The sequence below is a fragment of the Gouania willdenowi genome, chromosome 5 (genome assembly GCF_900634775.1).
Source record: "Gouania willdenowi chromosome 5, fGouWil2.1, whole genome shotgun sequence".
NCBI classification, from domain to species: Eukaryota; Metazoa; Chordata; class Actinopteri; order Blenniiformes; family Gobiesocidae; genus Gouania; species Gouania willdenowi.
Window position 1 is genome coordinate 17,594,975 of NC_041048.1, and position 19,271 is coordinate 17,614,245.

The following is a 19,271-nucleotide window of genomic DNA, read 5'->3' on the forward strand; positions in this document are numbered from 1 at the left end:
TCCAGTCAGCGTCGGCAATAGTGCCAGATTGGACGGCTTCCCGCCACCTTAGGGACAGTATTTATTGTATTATTTTATTTATTTCATGTTACACGTTAACAAACGAGATATTCATGTGCTGTAGTAATAATTCTGAATTATTATTATTATTATTATTAATAATAATAATAATAATAATAAAGTATTAAGAAAACAAGAACATAAATGAAATCTTCTAAATCAAAACCCCAAATGGATTTATAATAGTAATTGTAATGTAAACAACTGTTTTAAAAAATATTACATAGATAAGTCAGGCATAATTTGCCACTGAAAACTGTGGTATCTGTCAAGTACAGTATGCTACTCATACTTCCCTCAAAAAAGTAACTTCAGCTCATTTTTCATTTAGGAGGTTTTTGTAAAATAAATCCACTTGTATCACCCACATCATTATTGCTCACCTAAATAGGATGGTATTCTGAAAAGGTAATTATTGTTATAAAGTTACAGTTTCTCATACATAAACATTACTTTCATTTCATTTGAGATCAACGTAATTCAATATTTAATGACATTATAGTTTATTGGCAATATGTCATTGTATTGAAAACATGCAGTTTTATTGTTTTAGATAAATAAGCAATTTAAAGCAAACTAGCTGCTGTATTTCGTTCTGCCTCAACATTGTACAGGACATAATGACAGGCAATGAGATTTAATTAAATAAAGGGAAATTATGTTACTTACCTTGGGCCTTTCTATTTATAATGTCATGGATGTTAATGAGAATAATGCACACTTGTCTTCCTGAGAGTTCCTTTAAAAAAAAAAAAAGCCTGACAATGTGTTCATTACTTTTTAAACATCCAGGAAACTCCACCTCTGTTTGAGCTCCAAGTTGTGTAAAACCTCTTCACCTGCTGGTTTTTGTTTTTCTGAAGAGGGAGTGACAAAACAAACTGCACACTTTGGAGCTATTGGAACTCTACTCAACCACTATGCAACTTCAACTAAACAAAGTAACTAAACAAACTTATCCTCAGGTCTTTGTTAGGATTAAAACTGATTTCTTGAGTCAATCGTAGACACTCATTATTATTTACAAATGTGTAAATGTGCATTCTGAATGCATGCACAGACTGATTAATGTAGTATGTCCACAGAAAATGTCGTCCACAGACGGTCATACTGACATTAGACTGCTACGATAATTGTATTATAACACATTTGTATTATGGTTATTTATTATTAGGGGTGTTGAAAAAAAAAAAATAGATTCTGCAATATTACATTGCGCGATTCTCGGATCAATTCAAAATGCATCCATATTTATTTCTTTTTTCTTTCTTTTCTTTTTTTATTTATTTTTTAACCTTTATTTAACTAGGAAACCATCTCCATTTGTTCTAAGAACCCCAAAAATATAGTATTTGAGGTTTATTTTCCCGAACTCGCCTGTTTTCCAGAGTTTTAGCCTCTGAAAAGTCACTTTCTGAGCAACTCTACACAAACGGGCTGATTTGCATCCTACTTATGCATATTCATGAGTGGGCGTGTTTATTGACGGGACACTGACTTCCTCAGTGCCACGTCAAATTCGTCATCAAAGTGGGAACACGTCATGAAATTGGAGCGAGGTGTTTGGGCTCACCCTGCAGTAAGAAAGGAGCAAATCACCCTCTAACTAATTGAGGAAATCAATGAAAAAAACACTTTGGGCATGTGTATGAAGCCCATATAGCACTTTTATGATGTTTAAAGCACAGAAAAGTATATTTAGCTTAACTTGGGCCCTTTAAAAGCCCCAGGCAGATTGTTTTTTTTTTTTTAGTTGTTGGCACATGGCATGTTAAAACCAATGTTTTGAGTGTAAAATATTCCATTAAAATATATTTCATACATAATGTTCTCATGAAGGTGTACAAAATTACAGATTGGTTGTTTCTTAAGTCATATATATTAAATCGGGGCTTTCGCCTTTAATTGGCCATGTAATGTTATTACATTAATGGAATTTGTCCTCTGCATTTAACCCATCCCTGAGGAGCATATATATATATATATATATAAAATTGCAATAATCGCCTTATACTTTAATATCGGGATATATTAGATGCCAGGCAATACACATCCCTAGTTATTATGGTATATTAGTTCATACGCTGACAATTTCCTGACCCTGATATTTTCAAGGAGAAATAGAGCCTATCTCAGCTAATAAAGAGCACATACCTTTTCCTTTCACTCCTTTCCTCTCACAATATCCAGACTTTCATCCTTTCACATGATTTAAATTAAAAGTTCTCACTGCTCATGTGTGTATAGTAACCTAACACAAAGGAGTGGTCAGGTGCATTTTCATTCCCAAAGCTGAACAAAATAGTTTTCAAAAATCGTAAGTGTGCTTTAGAAGCTTTAGGTGGTGGTTTATGTTCTCATATGGACAGATCCACGTTGACACTGGTTTATCATGTTTTTATGGAATCTGTTTGATCTTTTTCACTGATGTCATCATTTGGAAACCTTCCCTTAAAAGGTGTTCTCAACCTTGGGGTCGGGAGACACTGGGAGTGGGTCGCCAGATGCATTGAAGAAACTAAGAATATATTTTCAAAAAAATTCAGCCCATATTTACTGATTTTTATCCTTTTTCTGCCACAACACCAAACTTGCCATCTTTGAACCTATTTTCATCACTTTTTCTTGCCATATTGTTGGTCCTTTTAATGCACTTTGCTACATTACTCCTATTTCTGGCACTTTATCAAATTTCAATGTCTTTTCTGCACATTTTTTCCACTTTCAAGACATTTTCAGCACTTATAAACACTTTCCACCACATTCCCCACCTAACCATTACTGTCACTTTTAACCTCTTTTCACCATATTTCATGCTTATTTTTTGCCAATGTACCCACATTCACAATTATTAAACTACTTGTTCCTTCTTTTTAAGCCAATATTGACACTTTTATTCTTTTTAACCACATTATCTCTCCAGTTTTGGAACCTCTAATTTGCAACTCTTTACCGATTTCTGTGGTTTTTAAAATCCCACATCACCACCATTTCCACCATCTTTTTTCCACCACATGACTGTTCTTCAATGTCTACGTCTGTGTTCAACCGACTTTAGGTACTGGCACCTTTATTTTGGGGGTCGCGGGCTGAAAAGGTTGAGAACCACAGCTTTAAAAGAAGGAACTCTCTCAACCAGACTACCAAATGGACTAGTTGGTGTATTGGGGAGTCACAGCTGTGTACTGGGCAGCTGCAGAAGAAGACCAGCTCTAATGATGACTCCCATCCCTTATAGAGAGATCCATATTCTTCCAGATTTAAAGTCTTAAAATTTTTTTCTGTTTTTTAATGGAAGCCTGAGCTCGTCTTACTAATGTATTGTCCCTTGTATCATGCTATAATTGTAGTTTTATTTTATTATAATGTTTTTTATTCTGCTTTAATCCTGTTCAGTGAGCTTGTAACTGTATTTGTGTATGTGTTATTCAACTAGTCATACTTCGCACAAGTAGTTGATCTGCTGTGCACTGCTTCAATTTAAAAGGATCATAAGACAGTAAAAATACAAACTACTAATAATTCAAATAAAAGGTCCAAATATTGTAATATTAAAATACAAATGTGTTAACATGTTTAAAGTAAAACAGCTTGTGTATACTTTTTAAAATGAGATTTTACAAGAAAAATTTAAATAAATCGTTGTATGTTTATAAAATTCTTTAGCAATATTACTTGTATACTAATGTCCAAGTTTTAAGGTATAAAAGAGTTGGCTGAGCTCAGCAGAAAGGTGTCTGTTTGCTGAGCAAGTGTTTCAGTGTTACCTCAGAGCTTTTCTTGTCAGCTTTGTAAACCACAAAGTAAATGCACAACTATTGGTCCGCCACACTCAGCTTAAAACTCTGCTTTCTTTAAGGGGGGAAAGTACCAAGACTGTGAACATATTTCCTTACAAGTAATGAAATGGAGCAGATTTAGGCTCAAGTCTCTTAATCCCTGAAAGTGAACAATATCAGGAAGCTTCGCAGAGACGCTAAAGAAGTCTTTCCCATGGAGAGCCTGTTCAAGATCCTCACCCTGTCTTGATTTTTGCAGATGATCTTATGCACACTGCTCACCCCCCCAAGCAAACGTTTGTCTTTCCAATTTCCTTTGCGAGTGGTTAATTTAATTACAGATGGGGGTCAGGCCCTGCGAGGATATCATGTTCTGTGTAGAAGGCTGGCAGTTCCGTAATAGTTGGGCTTTTTTTTTTTTTATCACAAGCTTTTTCAAGCAAACTGTATAAGCCTCTTGTCCTGTGGCAGAAATACAGAAATCCCAAAAAATCAAACATTGTGATCAAGAATAAATCAAATAAATAAAAAACTTAAATATCAATATTCTTCAATTCAAGTTGAAGCAAAGCAAATCTGAATACTAACAGGGTCCAACTTTGTATGCCTCCCTCAAGCCACAGAAATGTGTAAACAGATGGTTACCAAGCAAAGCAGGAAGACTGTAACCCTTAAGCATCAACAGCCTTTTTCAGGGAAAACCATCCTCACGCCATGGAAGATTCAATACATTTTGAAGGAAATTTGGAATAATATACTGATTCTTGATCAGTTATATAAAAAAAAGAAAAAAGAAAAAGAAAAAAACATAGTATCTCTCATCATTAGCAAAATAAAAAAAAATTAAAAATCAGATTTTGTAAGGTTGTAAGAAAAAATCGATTCAGCAATATATTGCAATATTTCACCGCAAGATTATTGTATCGATCCAAAAAATGTCCAAATAGTTTTTTTTTAATCATGTTTTTTAATTTAAAAAAATTATAATAATTGCACTAACATCTGCATAGCGCGTAAATCCCTAGTCACTATGTTAGGTGTCAGTGAACCATATCAGACCATGTCAAACTAACTCATTCCTCAATGCATTTTAGCTTGGAAGTTGATTGCACTTTATTTTCATAAAACATACTGGGCACTTTTACAGATGGATGTGGTTACTTAAAAAAAAAAAAAAAAAAAAAAAAAAAAAAAGGAAAAAAAAAAAAAAAAAAAAACTTAAAAAAAACATAGTCGGTTGTAGAAGCAAAAGTTAACTTTTTTTGAAAAATGTAATTTGTTTGATATTGGTACTTGTAACCATTTACTTGTTCTCGCAAGTTTAAAAACAATGAAATAAACAGTATTTCATAACATTTTGTACTTGTAAAGATGACATTTGTAATTATTGATACTGTGATGTATAACGTATTATTTAGAATCAGGCTATATCGTATTGTGGCATGCAAATCGTGAATCATATCGTCAGTTTCATGGCAATGCACATCCCTAATATATCTGGTCACAATTGATTGATCTTTATGAGATTTGATTGCATGATTATTAATGGGGATAAAAATCTCTAGCCTTTAAAGATGATTATCTGACAGAAGATATTCAGGGCTTGTTTTTGCTAAATCTTTATTCCCAGTTACTTTTAGAGCACACAGAGCATAATTACTCTTCCTTGTCCTCTATCCCTGTGTAATACTAGGGATGAGTTTGTGGAGCTGAGATTTGGATTTTGCCTCCCAGCAGGTAGAAAACAGGATAGTAGTTTACTTCCTAGATGTTCCCAGTCTATACCCTTACTGCATATGTTGGATGAGGTCACCTCTTAGGAGAACATGTGATTTTCCATCCGATGGCCTTTCAACAAACTAGAAAGAGTCCAGGATGCTGCAACTCTAAACAGGATACCTTTAGTATTGTTATTAAAATTATATTCTGTGTTTTAAATAATCACAAAGGTTCACATTGATTAGCACTATGTTTTATGATCTTTCAGAGTCCAAGGCAATGGTTGAAAAACACTTTATCCAACGCCTTGTATAACACCTGAAACCACAACTGTTTGCACTTCTCACTTATATCTAGATGTGATATAAGCATGTTTTGTATTCATTGACTAGTCACTGTCAGAACCTAATCATGATTCATTTATGACTCTGGGGAAAAGTCCACAAATCGAAGGATGTCTACCTGGTATATAATCACGATGTAGAACTCATATGTTAGGACAAACCTTGTGACACCAACTCAGGTTGTATTCTTTTGTCCTCCTTGATTTACCAGTTAATAAATCAAGTCATTATTGCAACTAAGAAGGCATATCTCTCATTTTTCCTCTGTGTGACTCTTTTTGGTTTTTAAGGCACCACCTTAAAATAATTCCAGTAAGAAATTGGTCCTTCGAGAGCCGGATTGCTGCTTCTTTCTCTTCACCACCGTTGGTAATCGCCATCTGACCCGTTAAGGTAAGAACTCCGACATTGTTGTCGTTAAAAAGAGGTTCTAACTGGTCCTTTGACGATCCCACGGAGGTGTTGTGAAACGCACGCAATTGAACAAACACGTGAGTCACAGAGGTATGCTTTCTTTTCTTTTGAAGTTGCAAGAGAATCTATGGTTAGGGTCTGATCAACCCAAAACTATAGTAGACTTGGAAGATGGACTTCTAAGTGGCTTTTTCCATCTTAAAAGCAGTGTCTAGTCTGGGACTAGTAGAATCTTCTGAAAAGTTTACACGTCAGGGACTGTGGTCTTTTAACTCAAGGGAAGTCGTGGTTTTGAGTTCAGCACGTATACTGAAATACTCCGTCGCGTCGTTAATATTGTGGAGCTCATAGGTCAGGGACTTTTAAATATATGTTTCTTGTGCTATATGTGTGACACCAACTCAGGTTGTATTCTTTTGTCCTCCTTGATTTACCAGTTAATAAATCAAGTCATTATTGCAACTAAGAAGGCATATCTCTTATTTTTCCTCTGTGTGACTCTTCTTGGTTTTTAAGGCACCACCTTAAAATAATTCCAGTAACAAGTATAGACAGAGGTGACAAGTAACGAAGTACAAATACTTTGTTACTGTACTTAAGTAGTTTTTTTTCTGGTAAGTATACCTTACTTGAGTATTTATTTTTTGGGCAACTTTTTAACTTGTACTCCTTAGTTTTTAAACGAATATCTGTACTTTCTACTCCTTACATTTTAAAAATGAGCTTGTTACTTTTAAGACCTTTGAAGATGACGCCGCAACGTAAAAAGACGCAACATTTTGGTAGTTTGAGCTTTTTTTCTGTTAGGCAGGTCCCTTAGTTTTATGGTTAACATTTAAGTTTTTAAAAATGTTAAACTCAAAGCTGCTCTGGGTTTTCTTGAGCAGTTGCATTTTTTTTTACTTGACACATGTTATCAACAACATTTATGAGTGCTAAATTCTACAAGTGTTCAAAGGTAACAGATTTAACTTGTTCCTATGTACAAGTTCTTAAAAAAAATTTAAGATATGGATTTTTTTACTCAAGTAATGAAGACTAGTACTTTTGCCACCTCTGGGTATAGAAGACATCTGTTCTTCTCCAGTTTGTCGTCACGGCACATGCCTTCAAGAAAGAACAAGCAGACTCTTTTGTAACATGATTTTGAATCAGAAACACATTTAATTTCAGCATTATATTTAGTAAATAAAAAAAAAACATTTGTAATAAATTAAAAATGAAACAAATTGTTGCTAAAGCAGCAAATAAAAAACCAGGAAGTTCTCTCAGACTCAATGCTGCAAGAAACGCGTGGCTCTGAGATCACTGAAACCAGTAAGTCCAACATGGTGTTCATCCACTGTTATTTAAGAGTTGTAGACTGAAGTGTGCACTAATGCTGACATTATCCTCAAATGCCTAAAGTTCAGTGATTCATATCTTAACACAACTGGCAGCCAAAAAAGTGAAAAATCATTCATTTTTCCTCTCTCCACAACCACGCCAACATGCACATATTCTGTGATCTGCAATCTGAGAAGATCGCACCAACTCCACACGCTGCTGCATCCCCACCGATGATCTTTCTGCTGCATCCAAGTGCACGCAAACCAAAAACAGATCGCATGCTGAACCTCGTCACACAATGCCTCATCCGGTCCACTTAAGGGCGTTGCACAGATGAAGAGCTCATGTTATTTCATAAAGGTGGTTTGGAGTTCCAGGTGTTGGCGAAAAAAACCACAGGACGGAGTTGACGCGGGGGCTCTTCTTCAGACATCATCAGGCTTCACAAAGGACAACTGGGAAATCTACATGGATGCACGGATGATCTAGCTTTATAATTCCCTGAAAGGACACCACAGACAAAAAAAAGTCAACATGCATACATTTAATTGAGAAAAGTCTTGTTTTAATAAGAACAACAGGCAAACCTGAGGAGTTAAGTTTTTCTGTATTCTTTTCAGCTTGGCTCTCTTTCGGCCATTTTTGGTCACAATTGTCTCTTCGTAGAACTCATGAGCCAAGTCGCCATCTTCATCAAAAAACATGGAGCTGGGCCAAACAGAGAACATTATAATAGTCAGTGGTTCTGTGAATTTTATGGTAAAGGCGCACACACAGACAACAATGTGGCAACAGTGGCTCTCAATCATTTTGTCTTGCTTAATCTCCAAATTCATTACAATGAGTGGAATTGTTATATTTTTAAATACAATGCAACTTTAATGGGATTGCTTCAATAGTAAGTAAATACATCTCCTTTGTAAAATGTAGCCAATTATTTGTCTCCTATTGTCAGAAGTCTAATAATAATGGCTTGGATTTATATCATGCTTCTTTTGAGGACACTCAAAGCGCCTACAGAAACCATTATTCATTCACACCAGTCACTCGCATCAATCATACAGCCACAGCTGCCCTGACGCAGACCGACAGAAGCGTGGCTGCTATTTCGCACCTTCGGCCACTCTGACCACCACCTACATTCATGCATAATTAATATCCATTCATACAAAGCAATGTGGGTAAAGTGCCTTGCCCAAGGACACAACGACAATGACTAGGATAGAGCGGGATTTTAACCCCTCACCCTTCGGTTAGTGGACAACCTACTATACCACTGAGCCACTGACAAAAAAATATTGTATTTTGCATTAACTCAGATCAATAGGACGGTTTCTGTCCAAATGTGTGTGTTTTTCACGGACTGATCAGAGCAAAGTTATTGGACCTGAAAGAGCAGCCACATTAAATTAGGGGGAAAAATATCAGTAGGTTTTAAATGTGATTGTTTTGCTTTAAAAAATAAAAATAAAAATTGTTTCAGTTTTCTACATTATTAAATGTTTGTGCAGCAGACTTGTGTGCTTCTGTGCACTCACGTCTCCACACTGAATGAGCAAAACGCTCATTTAAATAGGACGGTCTCCACCACTTCTGCACGTGCACTAATCATTGCTGCAATCTTAGTGAATTCCTCGCAGCAGGTGAGGAAACTGCATCAAAGGAATTAGGGACGCAACTGGTTTATCACCCTTTATTTCAGATCTAAGTGAATCCGCCCCTCAGTTCGTTGTGAATTTGAGCAAAAAATTGCATTAAAGGAACATTTCCCAATTATTTTTAAATTAATTAAATCTTTCCAAGTACCCCTTGCAAAGTGTCAGTTCCCCTGTTTGGGAACCACTGTTTTACAATAAACCATGGAGAGAAAACCACCAATGTACTAACAGCTTCAAGTTAGGAATGCATAGTTAGAAAATAATGATCTGCTATAACAGCAGTTTTTGTTCATCTACTTCCATTTGTGTAGAAAACACCCTGAGTGTACATAATCCATTAGCTGCTATTTGCCTTAATGGGCCAGTGGATGGATCTGAGTGACTATATAATTTCATCTTTCACTGTCAACAAATACGGAAATGTAACTGAGAGCATTTTTTGGTGCAAAAAATGCTGATGCATCGTCTTCAAAGTGGTTACAGTGCAATTACACTGCAGCAGAAATGTTCACTTAAATATTGCCTTCACAGAGACAATGATCTTTCTTAGACTATTGACAGTATCAACATTCTTCAAACCAGGAACTGAAAACCAATTAAAACTAACTTTTAAAAGTAAAGAAATTGGGTGACTTTAAAAGACTATGTTTATGTTTTTCTAATGAAAAACCATTTGAATTCTGCTACGTTTACCTTCGTCGTATTAACACAAACGGTGTTGCACCAGGGAAACTACGAACTCTCGTCATTGACTGCTCATTTCCTTCTTTGGTTGGATCTCCCACACTAGCCGAGCCAGAAAAAGGCCAAAATACTTTGGATTTGGAGCCACTACCTCCCATCTTCAACTGCAGCTCATTATTTTCTGGGTCCCAGCGCTCCCAGTAATGCTACCGTTCAGGATGAAAACTGTAAAAGGGAGCACATAAACAGAGGAGGAGTTAAAAGATCTGAAATGTAATGTTTAGGCATATAAAAACACTGCAAGGAATGTATTAGACCACCATCTAATGGACGTAATGTATGTATAATAGATACTGTTATTACTACTGGGAATTACAAATGGTTACTTAGTACACCAATTTGTAGTATCACTTGACCTAGATTATTCCTGCTTTGCTAAACTATTATTATAGTCAAAAACTCTTTAAAAAAAAATAAATGTGTAAATTCAATCATACTTAAAAAAAAAAAAAAAAAAAATCTAACATCTCAAATTAGTTTTTGATTCAAAAAGGGGGTTCAAATATGGGATTAAAAGGGGCACTCAATGCAAATGTGACCAGAAACCCTGGTAGCTGAACTCACGATAGTGGCTTGAGGTAGATGTTTATATAGAAGAAACTCAGATTTGTGAGTCGGATAATACACACGTAAGTAAACAAAATGCTAAACTTAGCTGTAACCTGTAGTAGACGACGTGGTAGTTGGAAGTCAAAGATGGTAGAATACAAAGGAAAGTGTCTAGAGAGATACGTTAAACGTAGCCATAGCTGGGTAAGCTTTCCGGACCTTTTCTACATAAGCGTAGTGTGCCTGTGTTTTTCTTTTTACCATGTCAGGATGGCCGAGTGGTCTAAGGCACCCGACTCAAAAATTCTTCCTTCCGCTGCTGTGGGTTCGAATCCCACTTTTGACATATTTTTTTTCATTTGAACATATTTAACACAGCAAATTCTACCTTTAAAAACACATATACGACAAAAGTAAACATTTTAGGGTATTTCCTGGGTTAGGGCTAAAATAAAAGGGTTAGTGGGCAGCCAAAAAATAAATGACCTAAAACACAACTGACGGAACTTCAAGTCGCGTGGTGCACCAATCATGTGACCTAAACTGGCCAATGAGGGGTGCTGCGTATGAACAGACTGGTGGCCAATAAAAAAAACACAAAACAAAACCATTACGCTATAAATTAAGCTAATAAACAAAAATTGAGGGTGGGATACATTTTTTTTTTTTTTTAAATACCACGATTTTAAAAGGTTAACAGATTTGATTACATGAACTAAAATAGTTTGTTAAATCTCAGCTAAGATGAATTTGTGTCTCTCGTCAGAGGGTGTTTCAGTAGTTTCTCAATGAACAAATGTCATTTAGTAAAATGATAAACGAAAAAAAAATGTCCTTCTACAGCTACTTGTTTGATGTCCAGTGATATTATGATACGCGTATTATATTTACAGCACTGGTGTAATGGGACCTACATCAGTGACCCCGAGCCCAGAAAACAACAAGGATCGAGCAATTTCACCATCAGCCCCCTACTGTCGACCTGTTCACACATTTAAACACAATGTATCCATAAAAAGTGTATTTATCGCTGGCTGGAATCGGGCCCAGACTCTCCAGTCACTCATTAGCTCAGTGTTAGCGCAGGTCAGCATGTTTCTACAATAAATAAGGTCAGACGATGCTAACGTTAGCAGCTTTTACAGCCTATAACAAGTCACTTTGACTCAAAGAAACATACCTAAGAGGAGTCGACGCAGCGTCACAAATACAGAGCTATCTTTTTGATCGTTTTTCTCGGTCAGTCTCTTCATACATAACAACAGCAGCGATGAATATTTATGCTAGCTATGCTAAACACTCCACTTCCCTTCGCCTCTTGTTTGATAGGGACTGATGATGTGCGTAGTGCTAGCGCCACCTGCTGCTCTGGAAGACAAATACACATTAAAAACAGCTTATTCATGGGACACTGCCCTAATAAATATATGGGGATATACTATACCAAGTAAAATTAGTATAATGATGATTAAACACTAGTTTATTCATGTTGTTTAATCTTCAATCTGTCAATCCTTGAATTAAAATCCTTTAATTCAGTTCAATATTTTGATTAAAAATTATCACATAACCAGGTTTCTTTTCTCTCTTTTTTTTTTTTTACCTCGTCTGCACATGCTGTTGAAGGTTAACACTACATGCAGTGCAATCTTTTAACAAAAGCTATGCGTGTTTTATTACTGCAATTCAATAAATACATTTATTTTATTGCGTAACGAGGGCAGCAGTACACCTGAGTGAGGGGGAAAGGAACAGGGAAGCGTGAGTCAGGGGAGGACAATGGAAGGGGTAGGGAAGAGTCAACTATTTTAAGTTGAGAGTGCAACGTGATGTCACACATTACCAGGTTTTTAAAAAAAATGTTTTTTGCAAAACAATGAGTGGATGAAAAAAATGTGGCTAAAAATCATCCATTTTATTGTGCGATGTTCATGGAGTTTGTGCTATCATTAAAGGTGCCTGAAATTACATGCTATAATGTTTTGTTTTCCAAATTATATCAAATCTATTGCTAACTTGTTACGTGTGTAATTTTTTAATTAACAAAACAAAAATTGTTGACTTGTCTTTCTGTTCTGTTCTGCATCTTTTTTGTCGGTTTTACTAAATTTAATCCCATGTGTGAAAAGAGAAAATCAACAACTTACTACTGACTTCTGTGCAGCCTTTAACTTGCGAGGCAATTTTAAATAAATCTGGACAGTCATAAATTTGTGAAAATGTCTAATTTTATAACAAAACTATGAAGTCTAAACCATCTTCTGGGGCGGGTCATGCAGGCCCTTCCTGCAGGTACGGCGCGGGGTGGCCCCTGTTTGGGCGGTGCCCTGCAAGGCCAGGGTCTGCGGCTCTGCCACCTCAGGGCTGGGTCCGCCACATGCCGGTGTGGCGGCAATAACTAAGGCTCATTGCGCAGGTGACATCGATAAAAGGTGATCTGGGAAGCTCTGGGGGGGCGACTTGCAGGGTCCCCTTGGTGCCCTAGGCGGCTGGGGATGTGGTTGTCATCCTTTGGCGGGATGCTAAAACTCGTACTGGGCTTAACTTTAGACATGTTGATCCCAAATACCTGTTTTAGGTATTACCACTCACTCCTTCCCTCTGTCCACAGCCACCACCATTATACATAAGCCTCACACCAGAATGGCTTGCTTACACAACACAATAAGCACAATATACACAACTACAACTTCACATCTCACTCTAAAATAATCAACTTATCCCACCCTTTCCATTTCCTACCTTGAGTCTCTCCTCCCTGTTCCCTTCCCCCCCACCTAGGTGTAACACTGCCCTCTCTTTTAATATCCTCCCTAAAATAAAGTGTTTCTTACCCTTTCGTACACTGTAAAAAAAAAAAACAACTGTTTTTACAGGAAAACGCTGGCAGCTGTGGTTACCAGAGAATTCCTGTAAAAAATACAGCATCACAGTAGATAACTTTACTGACAAAGTATGTAAATTGATTTACAGTGAGTGAAATCACATCGGAATCACATTAGAAAACTGTTAAACATGTGTTAATATTACATAACAGTGTTGTATATATAGAGCCCATTTCCTGTATTTTTTACAAGTAATAATTGCTTATTATGCATCAATAAATGGTAAAGCTAACAGGAAAATATCAAACAAAAAACTAATTTAAACTGTGCATTTAAATGGAAGTTTCTGTATATTACACATAAAATCTATTTATAATATACTGCATGTTGATGTTTTAATAATCAAGTTACAATGTAAAATGTACTTGATGACTACTATGCCTACACCAAAACATGCAAAAATACATCTTCAGAAAAGACAAAAGGGAAAAATATCACTTTTTGGGAGATTTATTTAACAGGCAGCATCAAAAGTTGTTAACATGTGGGTGCATTTTTCTTCAATGCATTCAACATACATACAACAAAGTGGAACCTGGACATTTTTCTGTCACTTTAGCAAAGTTTCTCAAAGTTTGTTTTGCATAAAATAGATCTATCTCCATGGAGACAATAGACAATAACGTGATGCCAACAGGCAAAGCTAGAGGTGTGGAGAGACCCCTCAATTCAAATTGAATAAAAGCAAGATAGTTTTTATACCTAACTGTGGAACATTCCTGCAAAAGGAAGACTATCTTCGTGAAACAAGTGGCAGATCCTCTACCAAAAAGTCACATAGAAGGGACACACCACCATTTGGGCAAATATGCTAATTTCCCACCTCCCCTCGAGTTAAACAATTGAGTTTTACCTTTCCCCTGTTCATCCAGCCGTTATCTTTTTAGTTTAGCATGAATCATTGAATCGGATTAGACTGTTAGCACCTATTGCTAATTGCTAATGGTGTAATCCGATTCAATGATTCATGCTAAGCTAAAGCCACAAATGGAGTTGCCAGACTGAGAACAGCTGAATGAACAGGGGAAATGTAAAACTCAACAGTTTAACTCGAGGGGAGGTGGAAAATGAGCAGATTTGCCCAAATGGTGGTGTGTCCCTTTAAGACTGTAAAGAAAAATTACATAATGTGCCTTAATTGCCATAATACAAATTGGAATATAACAAGATCAGTTTGAGGCTCATTAAAGAACTGGTAACATTTGAAATGTTGTCCATCCTATCCGATAAAAAAATCACTTAGACTTAAAACCAAAATTACATATTGTGCTGTAAATACAATAATATGCATTTTAAATTTAACAAAGATAAAACTTATAGTACCTCTTTCCAAACAGTCAAAAGTTTTGATGCATTTTTCTTCAACTTATACAACATGAATACAACAAAGTTGAATCTGGACATTTTTCTGCCACTTTGACAAAGTTTCTCAAAGTTTGTGTTACACAAAACACATCTGTCTCTAAAAACTTATTGTACCTCTCTTCAAAATGAAAAGTCGCAGAGAGTCCACGTTTAGGCTTCACACCACTCGTGATCGGCGAGTTCCTGTGTCAGGGTTAGAACTCGAGGGTTCACGTTGAGTCGGCGCTTTGAGTTTTTGTTCTCTACTTTGGTTCCTTTTTCCGGATTTATCGAGAAAAAACACCTGTAGAATAAAAGCATATGAAGAAATTCAAGTGATCAGTCAAAAAACTATTGAGAACAAGAAAAAACAATATATGCAGTATCTCACAGAAGTAAGACACTCTCCCATTTTTGCTAATATTGTATTGTATCTATTAATGGGATAACACTATGGACATGAAACTTTAATATAACTTAAAAGTGGTCTTTAGACTTTACTTTAGATTTATCATCCTCTAAATCTAACTCAAAACACAGTCAACAACATTGAAACAGCTGGCGACAAAAGTGAGTACAACCTGTAATGAAGATGTCCAAATTGCACCCAAAGTGTCAATATTTTGTAAGACAACCATTCATATTGACCACTGCCTTAAGCCTTTTGCTCATGTACAATAAATCAAAAGTACATTCTAGAAACTGTAGCCTACACTTTCAGTTATATATTTTCATGTCTACAGCGTTATCCCATGAAGAGATATAATAAAGCATTGACACAAATGGGAGGGATGTACGCACTTCTGTGAGACACTGTACATTTAAAACAGTTTTAGTCCAGACTCAGAGCCAGATCAAGACCAACACTTAGGCCAGATCTTCATTTTCTGTGCACTACACTGTATTTTTATTTATTTTTTTAAACTTGTGACAGAAATGTCTTGTGCTGTCTTCGCCATAGAATAGGGAGGAATGTAATTAAGATTATGTTGTATGTGTTGTATATGTGAAGAATTGATAATAAAACTGACTTTGACTCTGACACCCAGCAGCAAGGCTGCAGACCCAGACAAAGACCAGACTTGAGTCCCACTCTTAGTCTGGGTTTGACTCTCCGTCTTGAGTCTCAGTCTGGGTCCTTGTCTTAGTTAACATCCAGATTAAAACAAGGACCTCAGAGCCAGACTCCAGGTCTAGGAAATGAAGTTTGAGAAATGAGCCATGTTTACTCACCTTTGAAGAAACTCAAGGGTGGATGCCAGCTCAGATGGATAGTGGATGTTGAAACAGTAGTAGCTCCCGAACATGAGGCACAGCGCAGATATGAAAGAGGAGATGTTTGTGTTGATGAGGTTCTGATCCAGACTCAGCATGTACCTTGTTGATGACAAGCAGAGAACAAATCTGAATCTTTAATGCAGTCACAGATTTTTGTGACTGCTTCATCTGACAGGTTCATATCATTTTTTAATAAAGAACATACTTTAGTTATTGTGTAGGCTTGACCTAACTCATGCGCATTTTGCATTTCCTCAACAATAGTCTGTATTGTAGAGGCAGGGATAAGCAGCTGTCCTTGCAGTTTAACATAAAAGAGAGACAAGTTTCTGAGATAAGACTGACTATCAATCTCTGGCATGTCACTGGCTGCAGGCATGACTTTATGTGCATTTTCTGAAACATCTGTACTGTCAATGACACCTGGGGGCGGGTTTCCCTGTACATGTCATCAATACCATCAGGGGAGCATGCTTTATGCTTCCGACACATGTGAGAAGTAAATGATGACTTTTTAGTAAACACATGCTTGCAACCACTGACTGGACATGACACAGACCTGCCCTCTCCAATATGATCATTTAAGTGAGACACTAACTCTTTCACCGTGAGAAAATGGCAGGCACATAATGAAACTGCACATTTTAAATCTGCAACAGCAGCTTTAGGAGCAGCCTGAGGTGCAGGTGCATTGTGCAGACGATAAAAATGGCCCTTGAAAGCTGAGTAAGTAGTAAATGTTTGACTACAGTTGGCGCCAACACATTTGAACAGACAACGAGGCTCATTCCAATGTGTCCACTTTCTTTTTACATAAGACACAGGTGATCATTTTTAGTGTCTGAAGTGTTTCCCTGTGCTTTATGCTGAACTAAGTTCTCACACATTGACCTGCTCTTACATACATGATACTAGCTAGCTTACACCTCGTGCTTTACAGGACATATTTTTGCTTGGTCTCGAAAAAGTAAATTCAAAGCTTACCGTCCAAAATTTCGATTTCCCGATTGAACAGCCACAGACCTTCCAAAAAGGTGCGTTAAAGTAGTCGATGTGTCGTTAAAACTTCTTTAAATGATCCAAAGATTGCTCTAGCTCTGCTCCTGTGTTTTCCGCTCTGAAGATCGCTCTGAAGACCCACTCGTTAATGACGTCAGCAGCTTCTCTTGCTATCCAATCAGAGACGGGCATTTTCAACTTCAACGTCAGTGCGCTGCATCCAAAAATAAAACTTTGATAGAATATAGTTGAAATCAATACACAGTATTTGGCAATATTGAGGGGAAATGTATGTTTTTGCGCTGCATCCGACCAGAACCCTTTTATATCCACTGACAACCAGTGTTTGGAATAACGGCGTTTAAAGTAACGGCGTTAGGTAACGGCGTTTGTTTTCCAGTAACGGGGTAATCTAACTAATTACTTTTTACGCCGTTACAACGCCGTTATCGTTACTGAACGTTAAATGCGGTGCGTTACATGTATTGATTGAATAAAATGTTATCCGAAAGCATCCCCGGCTTCTGAATCAGCTGTTGTGAGGAGGTGGGTTAAAAACAAGGTGAGCGATTATGATTGGCTCAGGCGGCGTCATGTTTCATGGTAGCCAATCAGAGCCAGTGTTTTTACACAAGTGCCAGCAAAAGGAGGCGGGTTAAAAACAAGGTGAGCGATTATGATTGGCTAAGGCGACGTGCCAGCACCTGACACACGCACACACACACACACAGAGAAAGTGAGCGTGGAGCAGTCTGATGAAAAGTTGACATTTTTAAGGTGACGATACAAACGCTACTTTAAATTAATTGTGGTCAAAGGCAAGAACGTGTATGTGAAATGTTCATTATATCCAGGAGAGAAGACTTTGTCCACATTCGTTGTAAGCAACTCAAAATTAATGAAGCACCTCACGACACACGTATCTAAAAAATGTGAATGATTTGACATATAGCAACTTTTTTTTTTTTTTTAAATAGTAACGCAAATAGTTACTTTCCGTGGTAATTAGTTACTTTTATTATAGAGTAATTTAGTTACTAACGCAGTTACTTTTTTGAACAAGTAGTGAGTAACTATAACTAAATACTTTTTAAAGTAACGTTCCCAACACTGCATATATCGTATCACAAGTAATTCCAATAGCTCAGCAAGCATGAGCTAAATGATTAGAAATAACAATTATTACAAAAACTCTTTAAAGAGTCTGCAAAAAACTTGTTACTTTAAAAGGAATCTGTTGTGCAAATGTAGGCGGTCACAATAGGCCTCTGAGTAATGATGGCATCCACTATATGAAACACTTGAATGGTAAACTTTTCAAGCAAACAAAACAAAAAGAACTGACTAAAACAACTGTTTTTACAACATTTGCATGTCAAATTAACCAAATTGTTTTGATATGAGAAATACACTATTTCTCCGTTTCTATTACCAATATTTGTAGTTTTAACAAATAAATTTGGCTATAATCACAACTTTTTGTTGTAAATATTACATAAAAATTCTCTTTAATAGTTTACAAAGGTTCACTGTGATTTAAACAAAAAATATATGTTTTGGGGTTTACAATACTATTCTGTATGGATTTTACATAATTTTTATGTAAATTTCACAGTCTTTTCTTACAGTGGGGCTGGTGATGGTCACAATTATGCAATAAAATAAATTCATTTATTTATTTGCTATAATAAAACATGCATTGCTGTCTTAAAAAGATTGCACTTCTTGTAGTGTTGACATTTGACAGCAAGTGCAGACAAAGAAAAAAAAAAGAAAGACACCTGAGAAGGAGCTAATAAATTGTATGCTATTGGACTACACGTTTTATCATTTTCCACATCTATGCAATTTAAAACTCCAGATTAGGATGGTACACCCTGCAATGAGCTCCAGCCTATTGCAGAACAACATACCAGAAAATAACAACTAAAAATAAAACGCGAGATAAATATGTTGTTACATTTTCAAAACTGGATTTTTATTGGTTTATTAGCAGACATTTTTATTTTGCCTCTTTCAAATTCACAGTTAGATGTAAGTGCTGTGTTTTAAGACCTAAGAAAAAATGACAAGAAGAAACATATAAAAGTAACATGATGATCTAGATGATGTACAGCAGTTAAACTTATTTTAAATATGAATATAATAAAACATTTGAGTGTTTTGAGT

At 36.3% G+C, this 19,271-nt stretch overlaps 1 protein-coding gene and 1 long non-coding RNA gene across 2 annotated transcripts; both read right to left on the bottom strand.

Moving 5' to 3' along the window:
* Nucleotides 1-7,460: 7,460 nt before the first annotated feature.
* On the bottom strand, nt 7,461-11,947 carry tusc2b (tumor suppressor 2, mitochondrial calcium regulator b). The gene is made up of 4 exons (XM_028447827.1): nt 11,777-11,947; nt 9,997-10,212; nt 8,233-8,353; nt 7,461-8,146 (listed from the first exon to the last, which is right to left on the bottom strand). Exons 2-4 carry the CDS (start codon nt 10,143-10,145, stop codon nt 8,081-8,083), a joined length of 336 nt encoding a protein of 111 aa, XP_028303628.1. The 5' UTR covers nt 10,146-10,212; nt 11,777-11,947; the 3' UTR covers nt 7,461-8,080.
* Nucleotides 11,948-13,973: 2,026 nt separating this feature from the next.
* Nucleotides 13,974-17,341, bottom strand: LOC114463929 (uncharacterized). Its single transcript, XR_003674138.1, has 3 exons — nt 17,088-17,341; nt 16,059-16,202; nt 13,974-15,129 (listed from the first exon to the last, which is right to left on the bottom strand). It is a non-coding gene; the product is annotated as an uncharacterized LOC114463929 (long non-coding RNA).
* Nucleotides 17,342-19,271: the final 1,930 nt, after the last annotated feature.

What these genes read in the sequence shown, in the direction of transcription:
- tusc2b (XM_028447827.1), bottom strand. Translation starts at nt 10,145, where the DNA reads ATGGGAGGTAGTGGCTCCAAATCCAAAGTATTTTGGCCTTTTTCTGGC. An exon ending in TTTGTGTTAATACGACGAAG is followed by an intron (nt 8,354 to 9,996) that starts GTAAACGTAGCA and finishes TGTTTGGCCCAG; the next exon opens with CTCCATGTTTTTTGATGAAG. An exon ending in AGAAAAACTTAACTCCTCAG is followed by an intron (nt 8,147 to 8,232) that starts GTTTGCCTGTTG and finishes GTGTCCTTTCAG; the next exon opens with GGAATTATAAAGCTAGATCA.